The sequence below is a fragment of the Cyprinus carpio genome, chromosome B6 (assembly GCF_018340385.1).
Source record: "Cyprinus carpio isolate SPL01 chromosome B6, ASM1834038v1, whole genome shotgun sequence".
NCBI lineage: Eukaryota > Metazoa > Chordata > Actinopteri > Cypriniformes > Cyprinidae > Cyprinus > Cyprinus carpio.
Genome location: NC_056602.1, coordinates 21,483,922 through 21,508,483, shown reverse-complemented (window position 1 = coordinate 21,508,483; position 24,562 = coordinate 21,483,922). Strand labels below are relative to the sequence as shown.

General features: G+C 37.9%; 1 protein-coding gene across 4 annotated transcripts in view; it reads left to right on the top strand.

Moving 5' to 3' along the window:
* Positions 1-23,950, top strand: part of col7a1 (collagen, type VII, alpha 1) — a 57,833-nt gene extending 33,883 nt beyond the window's left edge. For 2 of the 4 annotated variants that reach the window (XM_042726225.1, XM_042726223.1), the window contains exons 63-120: positions 217-297; positions 380-415; positions 536-607; positions 715-759; positions 1,461-1,496; positions 1,592-1,627; positions 2,350-2,454; positions 2,580-2,645; positions 2,873-2,908; positions 2,997-3,032; positions 3,142-3,180; positions 3,263-3,298; positions 3,393-3,515; positions 3,769-3,978; positions 4,113-4,148; positions 4,411-4,455; positions 4,561-4,674; positions 5,389-5,460; positions 5,552-5,596; positions 7,978-8,013; positions 8,835-8,870; positions 8,943-8,987; positions 9,171-9,203; positions 9,330-9,392; positions 9,747-9,782; positions 11,016-11,096; positions 11,247-11,315; positions 11,441-11,476; positions 12,695-12,754; positions 12,974-13,018; positions 13,107-13,142; positions 13,251-13,346; positions 13,498-13,624; positions 13,781-13,851; positions 13,984-14,019; positions 14,968-15,027; positions 15,116-15,160; positions 15,535-15,570; positions 15,717-15,752; positions 16,104-16,160; positions 16,423-16,494; positions 17,059-17,130; positions 17,270-17,305; positions 17,427-17,507; positions 18,126-18,179; positions 18,262-18,315; positions 18,401-18,463; positions 18,814-18,876; positions 18,982-19,098; positions 19,751-19,828; positions 19,920-19,973; positions 20,106-20,154; positions 20,409-20,417; positions 20,743-20,835; positions 21,771-21,902; positions 21,982-22,044; positions 22,705-22,878; positions 23,054-23,950. In XM_042726225.1, the coding sequence (XP_042582159.1) occupies positions 217-297; positions 380-415; positions 536-607; positions 715-759; positions 1,461-1,496; positions 1,592-1,627; positions 2,350-2,454; positions 2,580-2,645; positions 2,873-2,908; positions 2,997-3,032; positions 3,142-3,180; positions 3,263-3,298; positions 3,393-3,515; positions 3,769-3,978; positions 4,113-4,148; positions 4,411-4,455; positions 4,561-4,674; positions 5,389-5,460; positions 5,552-5,596; positions 7,978-8,013; positions 8,835-8,870; positions 8,943-8,987; positions 9,171-9,203; positions 9,330-9,392; positions 9,747-9,782; positions 11,016-11,096; positions 11,247-11,315; positions 11,441-11,476; positions 12,695-12,754; positions 12,974-13,018; positions 13,107-13,142; positions 13,251-13,346; positions 13,498-13,624; positions 13,781-13,851; positions 13,984-14,019; positions 14,968-15,027; positions 15,116-15,160; positions 15,535-15,570; positions 15,717-15,752; positions 16,104-16,160; positions 16,423-16,494; positions 17,059-17,130; positions 17,270-17,305; positions 17,427-17,507; positions 18,126-18,179; positions 18,262-18,315; positions 18,401-18,463; positions 18,814-18,876; positions 18,982-19,098; positions 19,751-19,828; positions 19,920-19,973; positions 20,106-20,154; positions 20,409-20,417; positions 20,743-20,835; positions 21,771-21,902; positions 21,982-22,044; positions 22,705-22,874 (3,669 nt within the window). In that variant the 3' untranslated portion in view covers positions 22,875-22,878; positions 23,054-23,950. Of the gene's footprint in view, positions 1-216; positions 298-379; positions 416-535; positions 608-714; positions 760-1,460; positions 1,497-1,591; positions 1,628-2,349; positions 2,455-2,579; positions 2,646-2,872; positions 2,909-2,996; positions 3,033-3,141; positions 3,181-3,262; positions 3,299-3,392; positions 3,516-3,768; positions 3,979-4,112; positions 4,149-4,410; positions 4,456-4,560; positions 4,675-5,388; positions 5,461-5,551; positions 5,597-7,624; positions 7,661-7,977; positions 8,014-8,834; positions 8,871-8,942; positions 8,988-9,170; positions 9,204-9,329; positions 9,393-9,746; positions 9,783-11,015; positions 11,097-11,246; positions 11,316-11,440; positions 11,477-12,694; positions 12,755-12,973; positions 13,019-13,106; positions 13,143-13,250; positions 13,347-13,497; positions 13,625-13,780; positions 13,852-13,983; positions 14,020-14,967; positions 15,028-15,115; positions 15,161-15,534; positions 15,571-15,716; positions 15,753-16,103; positions 16,161-16,422; positions 16,495-17,058; positions 17,131-17,269; positions 17,306-17,426; positions 17,508-18,125; positions 18,180-18,261; positions 18,316-18,400; positions 18,464-18,813; positions 18,877-18,981; positions 19,099-19,750; positions 19,829-19,919; positions 19,974-20,105; positions 20,155-20,408; positions 20,418-20,742; positions 20,836-21,770; positions 21,903-21,981; positions 22,045-22,704; positions 22,879-23,053 lie in introns of all 4 variants that reach the window. The other 2 variants (XM_042726224.1, XM_042726226.1) reach the window with 2 other exon arrangements.
* The last annotated feature ends 612 nt before the right edge of the window (positions 23,951-24,562 follow it).

The following is a 24,562-nucleotide window of genomic DNA, read 5'->3' as shown; positions in this document are numbered from 1 at the left end:
TGCATATGTGTGATGCTGTCAGAAAAGTGTTATTAGTGACAAAGACTGGATCTTTCAAGTCAACCCATTCTCATTATTATTCATTTAAGTTGGTGATGACCCAAAGCTGAGAAAACTGAAACTGATTTTGACAGTGATGCTGAGTGTTTTTTGTGTATGTGTGTGTCACAGACTAGTTAATATTGATTGTTTCTGTATATGTGCGCATGTGTGCAGGGAGAAAGAGGAGCAGCTGGTTTGGATGGACGACCCGGTCAGGATGGGAAACCTGGGCTGCCTGGAACTCCTGGATTACGGGTCAGATTACTTCAGTACTTGCATCAGCTTCTTATTCAAAGGATCAATCTGAATCCTGCTGTTAATATTTTTGGTTTTGTAGGGTGACCCAGGAAAACAAGGGGATCCTGGAAGAGATGTGAGTACTCCAGTCTCTCCATATGTCAAATCATTTGTTTGTTGCATCATGATGTTGCCACTGTTTGCAGTAACAGATCAATCCGGTATTTAGTCTGTTTAACATTTAATTGTTCCCTAGGGCTTGGCGGGACTAAGAGGGCCTCAGGGGCCTCCGGGACCACTTGGGCCCCCAGGAGATAATGGCACACCTGTGAGTAATAACAAAGCTTTATCTATTGCAATCATATATCCATACAAATTCACATACTGGAGCATAAGCACATTATCACATCAATGTAATGTTATGCTTTATTTCAGGGTAAAGCAGGGGAGGATGGGAAACCAGGACTGCCTGGAAAACCTGTAAGTACTGATGCAATCTTAATGAAAACCCAATATCCTTTCAGAAACCTTTGTTGATATACTCTATATCAGTAGCATGTGTTAATTTCCAAGCCAGCACTTAAATCCTAAGGCTATTCTTTTGTTATCAAGGCTCAGTTTGGAAAGCAGCTTGCAAACTCTCATTTCAGTTTAGTAACCACACGACAGCCCTTGTCCTCCATAAATGAGACGATTAAACCATCCTGCCGATAATAAATCACCCTCTTAGCAGCCTAATGAGCTTTCAGTGGGAGGTAACTCTGCCTAATAAATGCTTTATAGTTAAAATATGTAAGGAGTTTCAGTCAGCCGTGTACTAATGTTCGGTTAACCTGACTTAGATAGATTATGCCGCTGGAGCTGAGTTTAAGCAAAACGCGCTCGTCCTGCAGTTTCTTCTGATTTACTGATCACAGCCCTGAACCAGCTGTGGTAATTGCAGGAGCTATATTGGGCTGGATGGCACCCGTCGTATATCTGTAATACGAGGCTGCATGTCGCTCGAAGTGTTTAGAAGAGAAATTACTGCTTGAATGAGTCGCACAAAATTACAAGAGTTCTCATACCAAAACAGGAAGAGCTGATTACAGGAAGTCTTGATTACAGAAATTATGAAAACGCGGCTCGCACTCATCCAGATGTCTGTGTTTAATGCCTCGTTTTCTATCAAATTTTTTCAGGGCGAGGATGGTGTGCCAGGAGAGGATGGTCGAAAGGTAATAAAACACCTATTGCTGAAAGCTTATGTAATATTGCATTGTAATTTTTGATAATTAGCCTCTGATCAAATCTGGTTATGCCTTCTTTGCAGGGAGATAAAGGAGAGTCGGGGTCTGCTGGAAGAGATGTGAGTCTCTTGTCTTTATCTTCCTTATCATACTGTTCTCACTCTCTTCTTGCCTTTCACAACACAAGACAAGTCCATCACAGCTTATCATACTCCGCACTATGTAACACTTTCAAAATGTACATTTTAACTAAGGCTTCTCTAACATCTTTTATGGAAAATTTTATTATTACCATTATGTGGATCGCATTCACTATGTGGCATCAAAGGTAAGCATGTAACAGGTTTGTAAAGGCTGTTCTTGTTTTAAAGTGCCACCTGATAATGTTTCATTTTGTACTCCTTATCTGTACCTGCTGTTTTCTTCCTGCAATTTGTGGCCACATGACTCAATTTACTCAGATTTTGTTGTTTTCTGTGATTCAGTCCATGTCATTATGTCTCTTTGCCCTTTTTACTCGCTTTTTGCTGTTTGTCTGTCTCGCACAGCTAATTTTCCCATCAGCACAAATCAGATTTGGTTTATAAATGGATGTTTTCAATCATAAAAAACACACTCGCAAACATATACACACACTCTCGCACTAATTTTAAATGCGTGGATGCTCTTCTTCCTGTGCTTGATGCTGAGTGCAGTCAGTAATTATGAGTCAGCAGCCTTATGGGAGAAACTCTTCACTGATGAGTTTATTTGATGTGCAAATTTATGCCCATTAATTAAGAAATTAATTTGTATCATGGTTATTTCTCTTATCTCCCTCTCTCTGCTTCTCTCTCCTCAGGGTCGAGATGGGTTGAAAGGTGATCAGGGCATTGCAGGACCTATTGGCCCTCAAGGTCCCATTGGACCCCCTGGAGTTCCTGGAAATGTCGGACCACCAGGACCTGTGCGTTTGTGTTTGTGCATGTGTTTGATTTTAAGTAGACTGCTACTCTATTAATCACATGTGAATTCTTGAGGATGCTAAATTTATGCAAACAGCTGTATATCTCAATCTTTTTATTTTTTCAGGTGGTGTATGTTAAAGGGGAGCCAGCAACACCTATTCCAGGCCCTCAGGGCCCTCCAGGAGCCCCTGTAAGTAACATCTACTATTGCTGGCTCTACAGCAGTAAAAGTCAGTTGTCAAAGATGTATTTTGTATTTTTGCTTTTTAGAAAAAATCTACTCAAATTTTCTTCAGAAATTCTAAAAATCTTGTTTAGTTAAGCCCAAGTACATACACTGAATCACTGTTTGAATGAAATATAGAAAAAAATTAGTGCAGCTGTAAACTTTCATATGCATTGCTTTTTATCAATCAGGGAGTATCTGGAGTTCCAGGAGCTGCTGGACAAAGAGTAAGTTTGTCTGTGTGTAAATATGTTCAAGGTAAATATGTTGCTGTTATATATCATGATGCAAGTTATAATAATGTGACTTTTGTAGGGGGAGAGAGGTCTACCAGGTTTGAAAGGAGATGTGGTGAGTGTGTTTTTACGAATTTGTATCTTAGTGGTCACTGGTCTGAGCTGACATAAGGCAGTTCTCTCAGCATACCTGACTGTAATAATTAAACTCTTTCGATTGACAGGGTGATCCAGGAGAGGATGGCAGACCAGGAACTGCAGTGGTAAGCAAAACGCTCTCGCACACAGTCACACATGCATGGCTGGCAAGATGACTAATGTTGTTTTCCCCCTGTTTTGTCATAGGATGTGAAGAGAGCTTTTTCAGAATTTGGCATTGAGGTACTGAGAAATTTATCAAAATGATTGACAGAGTTTGTATGTAGATGTAGTTGTCACCTTCTCCCCTGTTATTTGCATACACTTTTCACTGCAGGTCAGAGAACTGAAACTATTAGTTGATGACAGAAGCAATCTGATGTCAAAGTTGAATGAATTGATGGAGAGAAAGAAGGGAGAAAAAGGAGATGCAGGACCTAGAGGCCCTCCAGGAGCAGATGTGAGTTAAAATCGTGCATATGTGCTACAAAGTGGTCTTTGGTAGTTTATGTGTGATTAGGTGTCATTGTACCTTTTGCAATGAAGATCATGCAAAAAAAAAAAAAAAAAAAATCATTGGGCGCTGACCATGGTGCTGAAATGTATTTCTGGTTAGAAAACATCAATCAACTCTATATTTCTTTCTTGTCTCATCCTCTCCTCTTCTTTCTTTTTTAAACCTTGTTCTCTCTTCCTTGCATACTGGCATTCAGGGTGCAAGGGGTTTTCCAGGTGAACGAGGTGTGAAAGGAGAGCAGGGTGAGAAAGGGCCTCCTGGCCCACAGGGTCCTCCAGGCAGGGCAATTGGAGAAAGAGGCCCAGAAGGTCTACCAGGACAGGCAGGTGAACCTGGAAAACCAGGAATACCAGGAGTACCAGGACGAGCTGGTGAACTTGGAGAAGCTGGCAGACCTGGGGACAAGGTAAAGATAAGAAGAGCATTGGTATTTTGTTACTATAGCTGTTTTACTTCTTTTAGGAGATAAAGAGCTGATTAAAGAAAACACTTGATATAGAATTATTGTAGAAATTAGATTAAAATTTGTCTTTGTTGCAGGGGGCAAAAGGGGAGAAAGGGGACAGAGGGCCAGCTGTAAGTACCATTACTATAATTCATGCATGCTCATGCAAGATCCAGAATGAGCTTTGCCTCACTTGCTAATGCCAGTTGAATTAAAAAAATGTTCCAGCAAAAATAAATAAATAAATACATTTATTTTGCTGGTGCATTTTCTTTCATAATGTATGTATAAAGTGTAATTTCTGACCAGAGAATTTTGCTTGCATATGGTGCTTGGTGTGTGTTCAAACCCTACTTTCTTGTTTTCATATAGAATAAATCTTCTCTTTTTTAGGGTCCGGCTGGATTGCCTGGCCTAGGGGGACCTCCAGGACCAAAGGTAAAACAAAAAAAAGCTCACATTTGTAGTGCACTAAGGAAAGTTGAGAATTGAATTTTGTCAATTTTGTGTGTGCTAACATATTGAGCATGTGTCTGTTTTAAGGGGGATTCTGTCTCCGCTCAGAGTGGTTTGCCTGGTCCAAGGGGTCTTCCAGGCCCCCAAGGTATCAGAGGAGAGGCTGGTCCAGTAGGACCTCCTGGACCTACAGGAGAGAGGGTGAGGGTTCTGAAACACTTATCAGAGTCCTTAAAAAGCCTTAAAAAGTCTTAGATTTAGTTTATTTAGTTTAGTTTAATAATTATTAAATTTAAGGCGATAAAAAATCTTAAATGGTACAAGAAATTCTTAAATTTCTTAAATTTGGGGATGGAAAGACAAAACTTGCAATATGGCTTAATGTGATAATTTAACTTCAAAAGGCTGCGATTTCATTGAAGAAATTTGAGCACTGTAACTTTCAAAGTCAGGTGTTGCTGCTTTGTGTACTGCCATTACCGTGGAAACCGCTATATTTCTGTCGTGCGTCCTGCTGGCAGAGAATAAATGTGCATTTTCAATGTGCAATATAATAATTTATTCATAATAATTGTTCGAATTAATATATTAATTGATACTATTGACTTTTGAGTCCCTTTTCTTATGAATAGTTTAAAGGCTAAAATGTGAAATGTATCATTTTATGAAAACCTTTATCTGAACTGTAAATTGAGCTTTTAGTCATTTTACGGTTTAACATGTTACCATAGACATTGCCCTACCCTGCTCATATGCTAATAATTTTATTTGTGTAGGTCTTAAAAAGGTCTTTAAATGTCTTGAATTTGATTTAAATAATCCTGCAGATACACTGTTTATATGTGTGGCAGCATGCTACCTTACAGGTTTGCGACCTTAGTTGACGATCTGATCTGTGATGTGTCCCTCTCACAGGGCTACACAGGTCCTCGTGGGGAGAAGGGAGACAAAGGATCCAGTGGAGAAAGTGGAAAAGATGGCTCCCCAGTGAGTATACCCTTTTACTGGCTTTAACTGACAATAGAACTAAGTCTCTATTCATTTAATTTCACAATAAAACTGTGGTACTTTATCTTAGGGAAGTCCAGGAGAGCCAGGAAAACCAGGGCCAGATGGGAAGTCGGTGAGAAACAAATTCCAGTTGCTATGTTTCCTGTTTATTATTAAAATGAATTTTAATTGCTCTTTGTCTAATTAATGTTGATGTTATTGTTTAATGTGTGATAAGGCAAGCATCATTCTTAGTTTTCCTCATACTTATTAGATAGATACACTAAGTATTAAACTTTGGTGTGTAACTTATCCTGCACCATTTGTAGATAGTGTGGCTTGTTGTGGAGAATTGTGCTGTTACTTTTTTAAGTGATGTGACAGACGGGCTAAAAAAAAAGTCACACAAACTGAAACTGTATATGATACTGAGGGACCTGATACTTATCTGTGAACTAGAATGTCCTTAGCACAGGCAGGCATCTCCTTTCCGATGATGCCTAATGCATTCCTTTGATATAACGGTCATGCACATTGATCTACTATAAGTACAACCAACCACAGTAAGATGACCAGAGAACGGTGAGTCCCACAAATATCGCTCTCAGTTAAGAGCCTGGGGTCTCATTTATAAACGTTGCATAAGCACAAAATGGGCATATAAAATGCGTATGCAATTTTCCACACACATATCGGGATTTATAAAAAATAAACTTGCCGTAAATATGTACGGACATTCTAGGCCATGCGTACGCACTCTTTTTCCTGGAGTGAGAAAAGTAATGAAGTAAACAACTATTTTAAAAACGGTTTTCATTTCGATATACACATTAACATTAAATATTCCACTCTCATTAATGGAGATAATCACTGAAATTACAGTCATTACGCAGAAGTAAAAAATTTAAATGAATTTAGGCATGTTTAGTGGATGCGCTTGATGACTTTTCCTGTGGAATGCTGTTTTAAATGACAGCGAGGAGTGCTATAGGTGCACAATAATTCATCTTCAAACTAAACTGCATATCTCATGTTATGAGAAAATATTTTAGTGAGAACAAAGATCAATGATGCGTACTTCGATACTGTGGCGGACACTGCTGGATTCGGTGGAACGGTCTATATCGTCTGGTTTGAATAGGTCCAGTGATAATATCTTACTGTACAACAACAGCTGCACTGAGGTGTTAATGCTGTGTGAAGGCATCTCCACAACATTATGAAAAATACCACTGTATTTGAAGGATAAAACTTGAAGAAAATGGTAATTTGCATGGTTTTTTTTTTGGTCAGTGACACGCTTGTCAGTGACAAGTCAGACAATTCTGTTTTACACTGCAATAAATATAGACTAAAAATAGCTAAAAGAGGTTCACCTTATCAACAAAACTGCATAAATTAAATTTGATTTGAATTGTTAAAACAATTGAAATACTGTATGGCCAGTGGAAAAGAATGAGATCAACTCTATTCTAAAATATTTATCTGAGAACTATTTTAAACAGTTTTTATGGATTTTGATATTTTTATGGTATGAGATCAATGGTATATTTGATGATTTTTAGCAATAAAAATGGCATTTATACTCCGTATCTCATATTTCCTTGATGTCTTGTACCTTTAACGATGTTAAATATGGTGTCACGTGGATGGGAATATGCATGGAAATTATATGCAAATTAGGTTATGCATGGTAAAACTAGGCATTGTAAGCTCCATATATGGTGATTTTGGGGAGAAGTCATGGGGAGATGCACGTATGCACATCTTCCCCTGACTGGGATTTATAAAGGGATTTTTGCACAGGTTCTGGCGTACACATGGTTTTATAAATTTGAAAACTTTTGTGCATACGCAAAATCTAGCTTTTGTGCATACGTACACTTTTAGGATGAAATCTACGGAGAGTTTTATAAATGAGACCCCTGGTAATGTTTTGTGAACTATGCAGAACTTTAAAACCAGATTAAAGTTTAAGTTTAAGATTTCTTTTCATCACTTACTGTCATAGATAAGTCAAGTATATGGTATTGTAGTAGCCATACAGTATGAAAACATGCTGTCACTCATGAAATGGAGATGAAAAGAGAGTTTAGCATTAGTGGGGAGGAGGAGAGTTTTGACTCTCACTCACACATTTATTTATTCTCCTCTGGAGCAGGGTTTGAAGGGACCGGCCGGTCCGCCAGGTCTACCTGTGAGTAACATCATCCTAAAACGGCAGCCTCTCTTGGGCTTGCCATTGCAGGAAAGCCTGGGGATTTGATCCGAGTACTAGGCCTTGCTGTGAGCACTAGCTGACTTCCTTTGCCTGAGGCTCCATAGATAAACAACACAGAAGTAGGAATGCAGCACAGCTTCTATCCGCTAACCACTCTTGTCTCCCCATTTGCTCCTCCACTCCTTTTTGTAATCCCACTTCCTTCAACTTCTAATTCCACTCAACTTGAAATTTGGACCACCTCTGCTCTTTCTACACTTCCTGTCCCTCCATCCCTTCCTTCCTCTTTCTAGGGCTTGCCTGGGTTCCCAGGAGTGCTGGGCAGACCGGTAGGTTTTCTGTGGCTGAGATTGTAGGCTGCTTTGCTAACATTGGGAAGGGGGCCGTCCTTGTCTCTGTAGTTTGTTTGTGTGTATTTGTGCATTCATGTATATGTCTGTTAGATATTTGAGTGAGTTTGGAAGTATATATTTTGTTTTATGTCTCTATGAGCAATGTGAATGTAAGATTTATACACTACCATTCAAAAGTTTGAGGACAGTAGGGGTTTTTTTTTTATTTTTTTTTTTTTTTAAGAAATAGTACTTTTATTTAGCAAGGATGTACTACTGTAAGTTGTACAAAAGTGACAATAAATACATTTAATACATGGCAAAATATTTCTATTCAAATAAGTTCAGTTTTTTTTAACTTTATATTCATCAGAGCACAACTGGTTTTACCATTGATAATAAAAAGAAATGTTTCTTGAGCACCAAATCAGAATATTAGAATGATTTCTAAAGGATCATGTGACACTTAAGACTGGATAATTCAGGTTCGCCACCACATGAATAAATTACATTTTCAAATACAGAAAAATAGAATGATTTCAAATTGTAATAATATTCACAGTATTGTTGATCAAATAAATGCAGCCTTGGTTTGTATAAGATATTTCTTTCAAAAATATTTTATAAATCTTACCGACCCCAAACTTTTGAACAGTAATATATGTGTCCAGTGTTAATACAGTCTTTGTCAAAAGTACAGTATACAGTATGTCTGTCCGTTCAGAGCTTGTGTGTGGTGTTTATATGTGCATGTTTGTGTCTGTGTGCTTTATATTTGTATCAGCCTGCTATTCACACCAAATGTGTATTTTGAACAGGGGAATCCAGGAGAACCAGGAATAAGAGGACCTACTGTATGTATATTCAGTTTAATGTACATACTCAAATTAAAAATCCTTTTCCTAACCTTTGGTTTGATATTTCAGGGACCGATGGGTGGAAATGGACCCCCAGGGGCTCCTGGAGTGAAGGTTAATGATGCATTATTTGACATGGACCCTATAATTTTATTCATTAGCAGTCATTTTAAATCAACCATAACAGCATGACAGTTATTTTGTCACTGTTTGTATCCTGATTTCCTCAGCTTTGGTATTGCAGATGCAAATAACATATAAAATGTGTGTGTTTACGTGTTTGTGTGTCATGTTTAGGGTGACCAAGGAGAACCAGGCATTGGAGTTCAAGTAAGTTTTCCAGCTGAGTAGCGATAAACACTTTGCTTCAGGCGATTTGATTCACGGCAATGTGTTTTTGGAGTTACATAACTAACCCACCAGAGTTTACTCACTCTTTCCTCTTCATTCTTCAAGGGCCCTCCTGGACCTCAGGGCAACAGAGGGTTACCTGGACCTCCAGGCACTCCAGGAGCAATAGTAAGATAAAAACGCAATATTGGAGTCATTTCAACAGCTCATATGAGTCTGACCTCTGTCTCTCCACAGAGGTCATTAGACAATCTCTGCAGCTTCAGCTTAGAGCCTCTTCACATGCTCTGTTTCTCTATGCCTTATTTATTCTTGTCTCTTGTAGTCTTCAGTTTGCCCTTACATTTTAGAAAGCAAAATGTTTTTCCTCCTTGCATAGGCCTATTTCAGCACTTTAATATCGGTGCACTGTTGATGTTCAATAGATCCTGTGTGTTTTATATATACATATTGTTCTTATAGATAAGGGTGATTTATATTTGTCTGAGTAGGGATGAATGCAGCACTTTCTAATGTTTGCAGGGACCACAAGGACCTCCAGGGCTATCAGGACAAGTGGTGAGTAAATAAACATACCAGACCAACATATACTACAGAGCATTTCAAATGATGAAAAATCCTCTATTACAGTTTTCCCTCTTCAACCAATTGGTCAAATGGCGAAGGTGAAACTGCTTGGTTGAATGTTCAATCAACAAAAAACAAAACGTGTCAACTGTGTGAGAGCACTTGGCTTTGGATTTGAAAAGCAATATAGCTGTTTCACAGTGCAGTCAGAACTGCTTCTATGAAGTGCGAGAAAGATTGAAACTGAACCGCAATTCACTTTCTCGGATAGACACACTTGGTCTCATTCGGGTGTTTTGTGCTGTTTCAGGCACAATCCAATTATGATATTGTGATGCATGTATCACATGGATGTGTATCATATTTTGCAATACTTTGCAATACTAAGACCTAGTTTATATGAAGTGCCTCTCTGTTCTCCTGTTCTTTTGCTAATACACATACATAAACATGTAATAAGCTATATATGTATATTCATACTCACACACACACAAATATACATACTTATAAATAAATATATATATACATATATTTAAATATATATAACACAGAATATATACCCCCCCACACGCACATATCTGCTGTTTATACATTCTCTCTGAGATTTAGAGCATGCATAAACCTACTTAAGTGTATTTTTACCTGATTAATTGCCATAATTAAATGTGTATTAGTTGTTTACCGATTTAGTTAAAAATTATAGCCTAACTGAAGAACAGTCAATATTCTAGTGGCAAAAATATTTTATGTTTTTGTGATGCATTCAGTTGCTCTCAACTTCAAAACACCCAACTTACTCTTTGAAACTGTATTTTTTCAGTGTTTAGAATGTGTTCACATAAACAATGTTATCAGCAGATTTTCTGTTCTTAAAGGTTTATATCAGAATATTGATATTTTTTACTCTTTTTTTATGACAGATCATAACACTTAGATATAATGTATTGATTAATAAATAAACTAACGCTGGCAGCTGTTTCTAGCAACAAATGTTGACATAAGTATCTGAATCTAACAATAAGGGAAAAAGTACAAGGAAAAATAGCAAGGAATACAAAATATTCAGTTACTTTATATGCAGGATTCATATATTACCATGCACAGAAATGGATTTTGTTTGTGATAAGTGATAATGAAACTGTTGTTTGCTGACAATGTGACTGTGAGGCTTGGCACTTGTTTGAGTAACAAGGTTATCTTTGATTAACATGATGGCATAAACAGGGAGAGGGGGGCAAACCTGGGGTCCCAGGGAGAGATGGTGTTCCAGGGAAAGATGGCCTTCCAGGGTTATCTGGGAAACAGGTGAGTGATCATATGCCCTTGACATTTACAAAGATGTGTGGTCATTTCATTATCTTCTGCATCTTTTTTCATGTTCGCTTTGCTTCATTCTTTTCTTCCCTACTTAACCGCTCTCTCTGCCTTATTATTCTCTTTGTCACTTTCTTTTAGGGTATCGCTGGTCCCATTGGCCCCCCAGGATTAAAAGGAGAGCAGGGAGACATCGGTCCACCAGGAAAGGTGCGTCTATATGTGCATCTGCATGTGTGGATTTGCACGTAATGTGTAGTTTGACTGACACTATGCTTTTAATTCCCAACGCGCTCAATTTATCTCTCTCCCTTTATTTCCACTGTGTTCTGCAGTCTGTAACTGGACCCCCTGGAAAGAAGGGTGAGATGGTGAGTTGTTGCCATGGTTACATCATAGCGAACACTGTGTGAAGATCAACCTGTCTCACCTGCATGACAGATAATCTCATTTGAAGCAAACGTAATGTTAGAGCAGCATGTACGTGAGCTATATCAATAGATCTTCTTTCAGCGTTGTCATACTCAAATGCCAACTGAGGAGCGGCACAAAGTATTAAAGAAAATCACGTACAAGTGAAGACTTTAATTTGTTCAATCCAAGTAGAGAGGCTCTGTTTTATTTGACTTTAATCTAATATTTATATTTATAAAGCCTCAGGTATCTATTTTTCATACTAAGTTTAGACAATTTTTGACAGTCTCTGTGTGTTTTCCATCTACTTGCGTTAAATTCTTGGTTATTGTGTTTGGTACCTGAATTGTTTGCCAACACAAAGAGGTTTAATGTGTTTCATAACACAAACCATGTAAAGCCAGTAATTATGATAATTTCCACAAGATACATGCAATGAAAACAAATTTTGTTTTAACAAATTCACCTGTTGGTACTGAATAACCAGAAGTTTATCCACCAACAACAGCAGGCTCACTTTAATAGATTTAGCTCTATGTCGCTGTACTTTAAACCTTGAAAAAATTATACAGTGAGTAAACTTTATGTGCAAACTTCATGACCCTCTTTTTCAGCATTCTGCCAGCTCTCTGACACAAATCCTGTGTAATTGTGCCTTATTGTGTGTGAGTTTATTTAGATATTGGCATTGATGTGCTCCATATATATACTGTATATTTACCTCATTTATCGACAAAACTATGACAGGACAGGGACAGGGAAGTAAACTATTGTGGCCCGTTGCACATTAAATGCCACTGGCAAAATCCATCATCTGCTTTCATTGTACAGCTGAATACGTCAAGGAGTAACTAATCTGTCAAGAGATGTCATCCACAGTTTCACCAATGATGGAATATTTATAATATCTGAAAAATACGTACAACATGTTCTCAGAAATGTTCCTGAAAATACATGAACAGAATAAACAGAACTGAAGCACACAGGCAGTCAATGCATCCATCCATTTGGTACAGTACCAATTCTCCTGAGGGAAATGGATGGCTTATGTGCACTGCGCCATGAATAGATTGTAGATAATGGGCCATAGATTTGTTGTTTCTGACATGAATATACCACATTATTAACTTATATATACCACATTATTAACTCATATATAACCATGATTGTTTAAGGGTCCTCCTGGTCTGACATTGCCAGGTACCGCTGGAGAAACAGGCCTTCCTGGATCACCGGTGAGTTTCACTCATTTTGCTTATTTATTTGGGATTCTGTCCAATACATTTCTGAGGTTTATATTTGTTGATCTGCATGTATTTATTTATGCCTCATTATTTGATCCCACAGTTTGCTGTCATATTCCGTCGTCAGTCTTCCTTCCTCATTAATGTCAAAATGTCAATTCACATTCCATACACATATTGATTTGTGTGTGTGGCTGTTTTGTGTTTTAGGGTCCAAAAGGAGACAAAGGGCCAGCGGGGATCAAAGGAGAAAGAGTGAGTAGTGTTATTATTAGAAGAGTGCCCACAAACAAGGCAATGCACAATGTGTAGAAATAGATTTTAAAGTGTTATTTACTCACAGGGTGCTGCGGGTGATCCTGGAGATCCTGGTGAGAATGTGAGTACCTGCAGTAACTTCACAGGCAGAAATGCCAGCACGGCCATCCGTTTCATCTCCACTATAATATATGCATCATTAAAAGACTCTTTCACATTCATTGTTCAGGGATTGAGAGGACCACCAGGGCTCAAAGGAGTCAAAGGAGAGGCAGGCGTGGGAATGCCTGGGCCTCCAGGACAATCTGGACCCATTGGCTTAAAGGTATTTGATTCAGTTTATTGTTACAGAACTGCTTCTAACAGACCTCTAGCCCTAAGTGTAAACTATGGCATGTAACTCATCCCATTATGTTTCTGTGGCAAGCATGAAAATCTAGTTTGTGTAATAAATTAAAGTTTTTAATCTTTTGTAGGGTGACCCTGGCTTACCAGGTCCTCCGGGCTCTCCTGGACCACGTGGATTGGATGGCATACCAGGACTGGCAGGGCAGAGAGGTGAAGCAGGTCAGCCAGGACCCCCTGGACCACCAGGAGACAGGGTTCGTAGAGTCACTGCACATATAGAAACAAATATACACTAAAAACAACACGTTTAGAATTACTACATAAAGAAAAAGGTTAAATACCATCATAGACAAAAACATTTGCTGAATTTGGTTGCATCCAATGATTATATTTCCTCTTGGTGCTTGTAAGGTCTACAAGGATTTATTGGCAAAGCTGGAAACCCAGGAACACCAGGAGCTGCTGGGCCCCCAGGACCCCCTGTAAGTCACAGACATGTTAAAATTAAAAAAATAATTGTGTATAAGTATTTGCATTAAGGTGTTTCTTATATCAAGTATAACTGTGTGTCTCTCCCTTAGTGGTATTCAATGATGTCTTTATCTTCATATTAGGGTAATGCGGGCCTTGCAGGACTGAAGGGAGATAAGGTAAGTGATGTGTTACTTGCAGGACTTACAATTTTTAGGAGCACTTGCACTTAAAAAATTTAACAGCACAGTCAAAAAAGTCATGCGCAGGTAGGCATGAGAGAGAATGGAGCTTTTATGCCACAAATCAGGAACACTGTGTGAGTCATGAACTTATGATGAACAATGTGTGATTTTTTCAGTTAATTTGACCAGCTTCAGAATATAAATAAATAAATAACAGTTATATTTTACAACAGTAAAATAAGTCTTAATTTCTTTGCATTCAATCATTAAAGCATAGAGCTTCCATTTTTGTGGAAAATCCCTCATAGACCTTAAAGGTTTACTCTGAAGCACCTCACAGTCTTTGCAGTTTTACTGGCACCTACTGTACCAAGTGTTAATTTATTCATGAGCTTCAATCGGTTCAGTCGCACTGGTGCATCTATTTTTTTTTCTATTTTTTTCACAGTCATTTATGGTCGCAAAGGTGACTAATATTTGCACTGTAGAGCCCTGGCTTGTTGTATATTTTTAGGGCTGTTCCTTCATGTTTCAGCATATTAAGTATAGTATATAGTTTAACAATCTGAAATATGGATTTTTTTTCCCATTTAAACCTGAAAACAACTGCATATTATGCCCAAGTGCATATTGTCACTGAACCAAAATACAGATATACCAAATAGTAAGGCATTCTGAAATTCATGCTGATTAACCTTTTTACTTAAACTTGTTATACTGATTATAAAATTTGTAATTAAAGGTAGAAAAATAAACTTTTAGGACCAATTTATTTGTGTTTATTTTGGAAATAAGGAAGCCATTCTAAAAGCTTAAACTTTGAAATCAGTGTGTCTCTGTGCAGTCAGAGCTGTTCAGTAAGGTTTTATTGGAAAACAATGAAGTGCACTGCGGGAGACACAGAGTCATTACCCTTTTTCTCTCTTTTTCCTCCACATTCAGGGTGGAATTGGTGTAGGAGTGCCAGGTTTAAGAGGAGAGCGAGGAGACCCAGGGCCTCGGGTAATGTCCACAATGACTCCATCTCTTGTTCATTTGTTTGTATGCACATCAGATTGTGATGATGTGTGTATCTGTCTAATTTTTGTAGGGAGAAGAAGGTCGGGCTGGAACAGATGGAGAGAGAGGCCTTCCTGTAAATATACTTCTACTTTCCGTTTACAACATTCTGCATTTACTCATTATTTTTTACCCCACCACATCCTGTTTTCTACACATATTGATGTCAGTCAGGCAGTAACAGTCAGTCTCTCTTGATGGGTGTCATTGATCTGAGCCCTCGTCTAGATGTGGAAAGGCTGATGCAGGCAGAGCGGTAGCTGTATGAACACTGTATTCGTCACGCTATATATTCAGGGCTATGATGTGTTCGTCTCCCACTCGCGGCAAATTTCAAAACCATTATGAGTCAAGGCCTCTTGCATGACTGCATGTCTTCTATCTACAAAATGCATACAAATTCTCAGGAAAATAAGATTTCTCCTCTACTTATGTCTGTCCCACTGACAGGGTCCTCCTGGCAGCAAAGGAAACAGAGGAGATAAGGTCTGTATAACTTTTCATCAACTGCTACAATCTGGCTGAGGCTCGTCCCTTACTTTGCTAAAAAAAAAAAAATAATAATGTGTCATGAAATATATTCCTTTATGTACACATGTTTTATAAACATATAAACTACCAATTCTTCACAGGGCGAACAAGGTCCTTCTGGAATTAAAGGAGAAAAGGTATTTTTTTTGGAAAATGCTTTGATCATCTTTCTTTATTACACAGCTTCCTGGAATACTTGATTCTGATTGGTCCTTTCCAATATTTTTCAATGATAGCTGGTAAATTTGATAGCTAAACTTAATTATTTTTAAATAATACATTATTTAAACGCCAATTATTATTTCCTGTGCATTTATTTATTTGTAGCCATGTAATAAGCAGAATCATGTACAGTCAGGTGATTATGGCAAAACAAACTCTGTCAAATGTGAGTCAGTAGTGGGGTTTATATCATATTGACTATATTATACTGTTATTTTTGCATGTTTAATAGATTGTATATTGCTGTATTTGATTTTGTATCTTTGGGAGATACTCAGCTGGTGGGAGGACCTTCAGGAGAGAAAGGAGTGAAAGGAGAAACCGTGAGTCAGATTGTTTTGATTAAGCTGTGTCAGGTGTTTAATGCTTTTGGGTCACTCAGATTAAAGGCCAGTAATAAAGGTTGGGCTGCTATAGGTCTCTTATCTACTGAGAACATGTGCTTATGAGAACTGGTCATAAAGAATTCATGTGTGTCTGCTTCGAGATCTATAGATTGTTAACGAGTCAGTAAGCAACAGGATAAAGGCAGATCTTTTAGGTCGATGTAAACTAATCAGTTGTATTGATCGCTGCTGTCCTCAGGGGGAGCGAGGACCTAAAGGTGCACTGGGTGAAAAGGGTGCAAAGGGACAGGAAGGACCACCAGGAGAACAGGTAAGAATGTTTTTTCTTGTTTCATCATATGATTTTTTTTTTCTTAATATACAACTACAATATAATGTTGTGATGAATCTCTTGTGATATTTAAAACTATTTATTTTAGCTGTTTTTTAATTTAGACAAAATAGAATAACATTTTATATAGACTATTTATTATCAGTCTTAACATGACTAAAAATATAATCATATTGCTGTTAGCTAAATAAAATTATTCTCTTTTGATTTATTTTAAAGGTAAGTCTTTCAGAACCCATTTCTTTTTATTTATGTCTCAGACGTCTCCTAAAATTCCTTAGGTGAATGAAATATAGACAAAAATAAGAGCATAGACATAAAATTAATGTGGCTTAGCTCAGAAAATTTGGTCTTCAAAGAATCTGATGAGAAATGTTTGAGGATACTGAAATCTCTTCATTTTGATCACAGATGTTGTTGAGACATGTTGGGATCTCTTCTTAGCAGAATAATCTGAGTAGCAAGAGACTCAATTTGTCTCCACTTTAATCTCATTGCTGTTTGAGAGAAATGACAAAGATATTAAAGAGATCATATTTGCAGGGTCTGAGAGGGGAGCCGGGAGAGAGAGGTTCTACTGGCTTCCAGGGAGCCCGTGGTCCTGGTGGTCAGAAGGTGAAAAATACACTCTCTTTCCTCACAAATGAACAAGAATAAACATATGCATATACCTGAATACATCTGGGTATGTTTGCATTTACATCGATGTTACAGTTACCCTCATATTGATCAAATATTTAATTATGATTTGCAGGGAGAAGCAGGGCAGCCTGGTGTCCCAGGAGAAGCAGTGCGTATTCTTATTCAGATGCCTATAACATCAGCACATGACTGGCACATACAGTCCCCAGACTCAGCCGTTTCCCCATGACTGCTTCTTTTTTTCTTTTTTTTTTATCTGTCCTCTACAGGGAACACCTGGTAAAGATGGTCTGCCTGGAATGAGAGGAGAGAAGGGAGAGTTTGGGCCTGTAGGTCCGCGAGGCCTCAAGGTGTGTGTATGTGTGTGTGCGTTTTAATGGCTGTCTCTCTGATTAACACTCAACCTGACTCTTGCAAGCTTTATCGCTAACCTTGAGTAGCCCTTCAGACCAGATGATCACACTGCTTATAATTCCACCACAGTCTGGATTCCAGGCCATTGTGTCTGACATTCATCTGCATATGTACCTCAGAGCCACCGTATGAAAGTTTTTGTGTGTGAATATGTGTGTGCGCGTGCATGCATGTGTGGAGAAATTGATTTGTCGAGTGCAGTGAGACACATGAAAGACTCCTGCATATGAATCATTCCTCTCAGGGATACATGGGCCGCTGCAGACAGTACTAGCTGCCCTTTAGCCAGCAGCAACATAGACGTGCACACTCACATAGCAGATAAGAACTTTTATCTGGATTCAGCATCCTAGATAGACCTCTATCTGTTGTCACTAATGAGAAAGACAGTAATTGAAGGGTTTGTGTGAGTTTGTGTGCTCGTGTGTATGACTGACACATGAATGGTGCTTTATTCTTTCTAAATAGTCCCTCCCAGGGAGCTTTTCTCTTGTGTCATTACTCCCTGTAACATTGAGTGATTGACAGTTTGACTGAGCTTTAATGGCTTACAGGGAGAACGAGGCGCCAAGGGAGCATGTGGACAAAGCGGACCAAAGGGAGACAAGGTGAGTAATAAGGAGAGCTTGAGGAAAGTTTTTGTTGTGTCGCCATGTTTTGCTGGAAGTGATGAAATGGGTCTGTTCATAGGGGGATGCTGGGATTAATGGCAGACCGGGATTGCCAGGGAGGAAAGGAGAGCAGGTATGTACACATGCATTTTGTTTTTGTGTGAGGCTTGTATGCGATTCCTTTCATTATCTTGTTTTCATGGCCAATTTTATTTCAGGGTGAAGTCGGGGCTTCAGGTCCCATAGGAAGTCCAGGGAAGGAGGGACTCATTGGAGCCAAGGTAAGAGCATATCGCATGGGAAACATATTGATCTGAGATCATACTGAATAATAGTGTTGTCACGATAGTAAATTTCACTATAATTGATGAAACACATGTGCCTTTGAACATGTCAAAAAAATGTAATATCTAAATATTAATAATTAAAACATTTAATGTTTCCTAGGATTGATTGGTAGCAACATACAGATTCTTTAAAAAATCACTGCTGTATAAACCAGCAGACAACAAAATGTTTTACTGCAACATAGGTCTACATACTCTGCAATCCTTCTAATTTCAAAAAGTAATTGGAAAAGGAGCAATGAAACTTTAAACAAACCATGTAACGTTCATCTGTTGATGCCCAGGGTGACAGAGGCTTTGATGGAGTTACGGGGCCGAAGGGTTCACAAGGAGAGAAAGGTGAACGGGTGAGTATACCAAATTCTTTAGCTCCCCTACTGTTTAAGCCTAACACTGCTGATCTCAGTGAAAAGTCTTTCCACCTTAAAACGTCCTCCGCCTGCTTTCTTTAGGGCCAACCTGGTATCCCTGGTACCACTGGTCCAAGAGGAGCGGATGGACCCCCTGGTCTAACAGGCCCTCAAGGACCTGCTGGAGGTAAAGGTCCAGAGGGCCTGCAAGGACAAAAGGTATCAAACTTACTTTATATCAGTAAGAGTCAACTTGTAAGAGTAGTTATACATGTCTATTTCCATAGATTCGTTTATTTCATTGACAGTGGACCACACTACATGCTTTTTAAAATTATGATAGGTCTTTGAATTAGAATAAATTACAACGAAACTGCGGATATATGTCTATAACTGTATATGGACAACCACTGAGTAATTAAACTTTCACTAACCTTATGAATATGAATTTTCTACATTTAAAAAAAAAACTTGCATAGCACAGTAATGTTCTGGGCTCATTTTGTGTCATAACCTGTGGTTCAGCGAACAAGTGAGTAATCAGAGCCGATTCACTGAAGATGTTAGTTGTCGTACCAATTTAGTCCATGATTCAGGCCATTTACTCTGTTCTTTTCAGACTGATTTGTCAATTAGCTTGACAGATTCATTACAGAGTCTTTCTCTCATCACAAAGTACAGTTCTATTTATTGTATCTATTTCTTATTTTCCCCCTCTCTTTTGCTGTGATATGGTTTGTATTGATTTGGAGCAGCAGAATCAGCAGCAGTGCAGTGCTGCTCCGGAATAGCACTGCAGGAAACACTGATTCATATGCACAAGGAGCCATGATTAGTTCATCATATGTGACGTATTGAATATTTATTGTAGGGTGAAAGAGGTCCTCCAGGGCCTGCAACGGTTGGCCCACGTGGCATCCCTGGGATCCCAGGAGAAATAGGAGAACAGGTGACTCTATACACCTACTTGTCCTCTGCATTTTTTCTCCATACTGCATATCTGTCATCACTAAATGTGTCTCTTTGTGTTTTTGTATCAGGGTGAGATTGGCCCTGATGGACCTAAAGGAGACAGAGGAGAACCAGGCATGACGGTTAGAACAAATAGATGTTTGTGATTCATGATTTATTGTAATGTCATCATGTATATTTTATTCTGCTACTTGAGTCTCTCATTGAATCCTCAAGATGACACAAGGGCTGGTTGCATCTTTCTTTATTCTTTGGAGGATGAGATTCGGACTTATGTTCGAAGTGAGATGAACCTGCATTGTGGTGAGTGGATAATCGTCATTTATCTCTATCTACAACAATTTTCCATCATCATCATCATCATCATCAATGACTCTTTTTAATGTCATGAAATAAAAAAAATCCTCAACAGCCCTGCCCTTTTCACTGTATATTCTTTTTTTTACTTGGAAATACATTTTACAGAAATACAATGGGTTGCAAATGCTGATTGATGTTGATTTTAATTTCTCTTTTGTATCCTTGAATTCAATTCTCTTTCTCTCTTTTTCCCTAAGCTTGTGGAGGTAAGTTGTGACTTTTATAAAGCCTCAATATAGCCAGTAGACATTTTCCTATCATTGCATCAGCAACTCATGTGCACACAGTTCACTAACAGTAGGCTTGTGTGTGACTGTCTTATGTGATCTGTATAAACCTTGTTGAGTATTTTCGTGAGTTTTTCTGGTCTGTGTCCACATGGCTGAATTCTGGGTTTTGTGCATGCTAAATTGTTGATGTAGTGCATGAACTTTGAGTGCATCTTTACATGCATGGATGCCTGTGTGAGTGTGTTCACTGATGGGTTTTACTATCTTGCATTTGTGTGATTCATTATGGGCGTGTTCTCAGGTGTTCAGGAAGTTGAGAAACCTGTAGCAGTGCAGGCTTACCGAAGCTCCTCCACGTCCCCTGAGCGCTCACTAGTCCGAGGGGACGAGGAGGGTGAGTCCTATCCTTATATCATCCTTCTATCTCTGTTTATCCTCCTCTCTTCTAAACTGAAAACTCCTGTCACTCTGTCCACTATTTATAACTTCCTTGAAAGGACTAGTTTAAAGAAACAGTTCACCCAAAAATACAAATTCTCTCATCATTTACTCTTTTGTGGAAGACAAAAGAAGATATTTTGAAGAATGTTCACACTGATTTTTTCCATACCACAAAAGCCCTATCTCTATCTTTCTCTTGCACGTATACGTATACATATTTTTTTGTCATGCTTTAAAGAAGTACATTTTTAATGTGTTGGCTTACATAGTACAACTACTTCGTTTTAATTGTAGTTTGTTATTCAATATTACATTCAAAATTAATGTTTTAAATGCACTGAATTACATCATCATTGCAAATGTGTAATTACAAGTATATTTAAATACATGACATTTAATAAAAAATAAAATCAAATGGCATTCACAGGCAATTAAGTGTCCGTGAACATTGCATTCAATTCACACTAGAGAATATTCTTTTCAAGTATGTTATTTCTGTAATAATTTCTGTTTTTTGAATGAATGCTAAAGTGTACTTCTTTTTTCACAATGGTGGTCATTCTGCATTATTTAAAAAAGCAGTGTAAACATTTACAAAACCTCTCATTATAATGTTCTGTGGAAGAAAGTAAATCATTCAGGTTTGAAACAAGACTGAGTAAATGATGACAGAATTTACATTTTTCTCTTTAAACTACCACTTTAAACAGAAACCATGTTTCTGCCTTAAACATAAGTGGGATATGTTAAATACATACTTGTATTTAACATATCCAGTTGCACGTGTACATCTAATTCTCTCAAACTATGATATCCCGGCATTCTAGACTCTGATTTCCAATAGCCCTCATATTCTTTCTTTGTGTATCCATGCATGTTTTTTTGCAGGTCAAAAGCTGCGTGTTGTGATGAACACAAATGATCCAGACTACGAGCACATTTACTCTATAGAGACCTATGATGATGATGCTCCAATGGTGGAGATTGCTGACTATGACACCACTGTCAATAAAAGCCAGGGTATGCCAAATTTTTTCCAGTAGAAAAAGTTTGTTTGTAGCTGCGTGGGCAGACGTATAATATATGGACATTTTGGCAGGTCAAACCGGCTCTTTTGATTCTTTAAAAGGTGAAAGGACAACATTTGAGGTGCAAGGTGAAGGTAAGCAACCACTCCTCATTCATCATGGAGATTAAAGGCTCCACTGAGTCATCTTTATGCATGAGTATGTTGGGGAGCCTTTACTGTGGGAATAAAAGTATTGATGGTGCATATTTTATTCTGCTCATTTTTACTGCTTTTCCGTGTCTTTGTTGGGGAAAAAAATCCTTAAAAAATGCTATCTGTGGGAATGTATTAAACTTATGTTGATGTCATCTTCTTCAAACCCTTAACAAAACTCTGTGATGATGGATTATCATCATTTTTGCACTCTGTAATTGCTGCATACTATTGTTCTTTGCTGTTCTCACTTCCTGTTGTTTCTCTGTGTATCTTCTGCATGCTGTCACCCCGCTGACTCATCTGTATGACAGCTCTTAGTATGAGATTGCAAGCAGCTGTCCCACCACAGAAAATAACTGGGCATTTCTATAGATCTCTGTGGCACTTTAAACTATAGAAAGATGCCATAATGACAAGTTTAAAAGTTGAATCTGTCTTTTGTGCATTTCAACAGTGTCTTTCGCCATATTATTCAAATTGCATTAATTCAGGATAGAACTTTTGAATGGTAGTGTATTCCATGGAACAAAAGAAGAATTGCTTATTATCCTTTACCCTTTAACCATTTAATTGTTTTTCTTTAATGTGTGTTTTTAGAATCCTGCATCTTGCCCATGGAAGAGGGTAATTGTTCCCGCTATACTTTGCGTTGGTACTTTAACTCTGAGGTGGGCGTCTGTAGACCTTTTATCTACAGCGGCTGTGGTGGAAACGCTAACCGCTTTTTACAGAAGGAAGATTGTGAGAAACTCTGTCTACAACAATAAGAAGGTACATTAACATGCACTGATTAATAGAAAATGCTGAAGGTAACAAATGGTGCATTAATGCAGATTTCTAAATAAATTATGAATTGGTTGGGATAGAGATGCGATTTTTGCTCTGCATCTATCTATATCTGTCTCTATTGTGTTTTTCTCACAATCCTGTCTATTCTGTTTTATAGAACTGTGTTTTAGCTTAAAGATAAGAGTTGACTGCAAATGGAGGATCCCTAACTCATCAGCAATATAAAAAAAATGCTAAACCTTAGTGTTGAAAACTGCCATCATGCACAAGAGATCAAGGTAAAGACTGATGTCAACACCTTTTCCTCAGCGGAACAAGCAAATTTTAAATATTGATCAGCTCTTTAAGGTTTTTCTTGTTTATTTATTTTGTGTCTGTTGAGCTGCCAAACATCTGTTAATATTCCTGCCAATCTGGATTCATCTACATACATTGTTTTATATATATATAAACACACATGTACATAAGTCCAGTCAGTAACAGCATACCACATTATCTTTCCTTTCTCACTTAATTCTTGTTGTCACATAGTTACACCCACTGACATTTTCTCAGGTGCTAAAAACAGAAACTAGAACACATATGGTAATATTCTTAACAAATTCATGTTAGACGTGTTCGTAGAATAAGTCTATGCTGTACAAAATTGTACTGTAAATGTAGATCTGTATTTTTTTCTGCTCGAAAATGAGAATGAATGTTATCAGATGTTGCATGTTTACTTGGACAAATGGTGCTATTTTTAAAGATATTTTTATATTGTTGACTGGTTTTTATGTTTTCATGTATTCCGTTCATTATATTCCATGTTTATTTCCATTATAGTATATGGATTCTACAGTCCTGTTAATTTTAAGTGATGTTGGAGCAATTTAACGTTTTCTTTGCACAAGGCACTTCCTGTCTGCCAGTTTTAATAGCACATAAAAAGTAGTCATTTTCTAAATATACATTCATATGTTGTAAAGTGATCTTTTCTTCATGTGTTCTGTATGTGCTCGAAATAAACATTGAACTTTATAAGGGAAAAAATAAACCTGAAACAAGACTGAAATGTGATGGTGCTGGAGCTCTCATTTTAACAATGAATATCAACAAGTCCAGATCTACATTTGACTAGACATATATGTCAACTAGAGCCTCATTAAAAGGTCAGTAACAACCTGTAGTTTATTTAGAAAAGACCTACATAGTCTTTTCATTCTCTCTTCTCTCTCTCTCTATGTTAATTTGGTGTTACTCTATGTTGTGTTGTCTTTTTGGGAGGTGGGTGGGGTGGGGAGTTTGTTTTGTGCATCAATCCTAGTCGCACATCTGATGATTCAGTAATGATTCTGGACCATCTTGTTAAGATGCCAACGTACAGTCATTACTACTCCTCCAGGGCTGTCACTCAAACACTGTTTTCATATTCATTTCTACTCATATTTATTCATTGACTGCATTTTAGGCAATCCATCTGTCAGGGTATTTTGTTTTATATTCTCATGCCTGCTTAATAACATTGTTTAAGTGCCAGTCTATATTTTTAATCTGTTCATTCTTGAGATGAATTCGTCATTGTGGATTTTAATGAGTTTATTGTAATGTCAGTCACAGACAGCTGTGCATCAAATTCACTGTGGTGCTCCAGAGGTCAACCATGTAATAATTTATATCGTGTTTT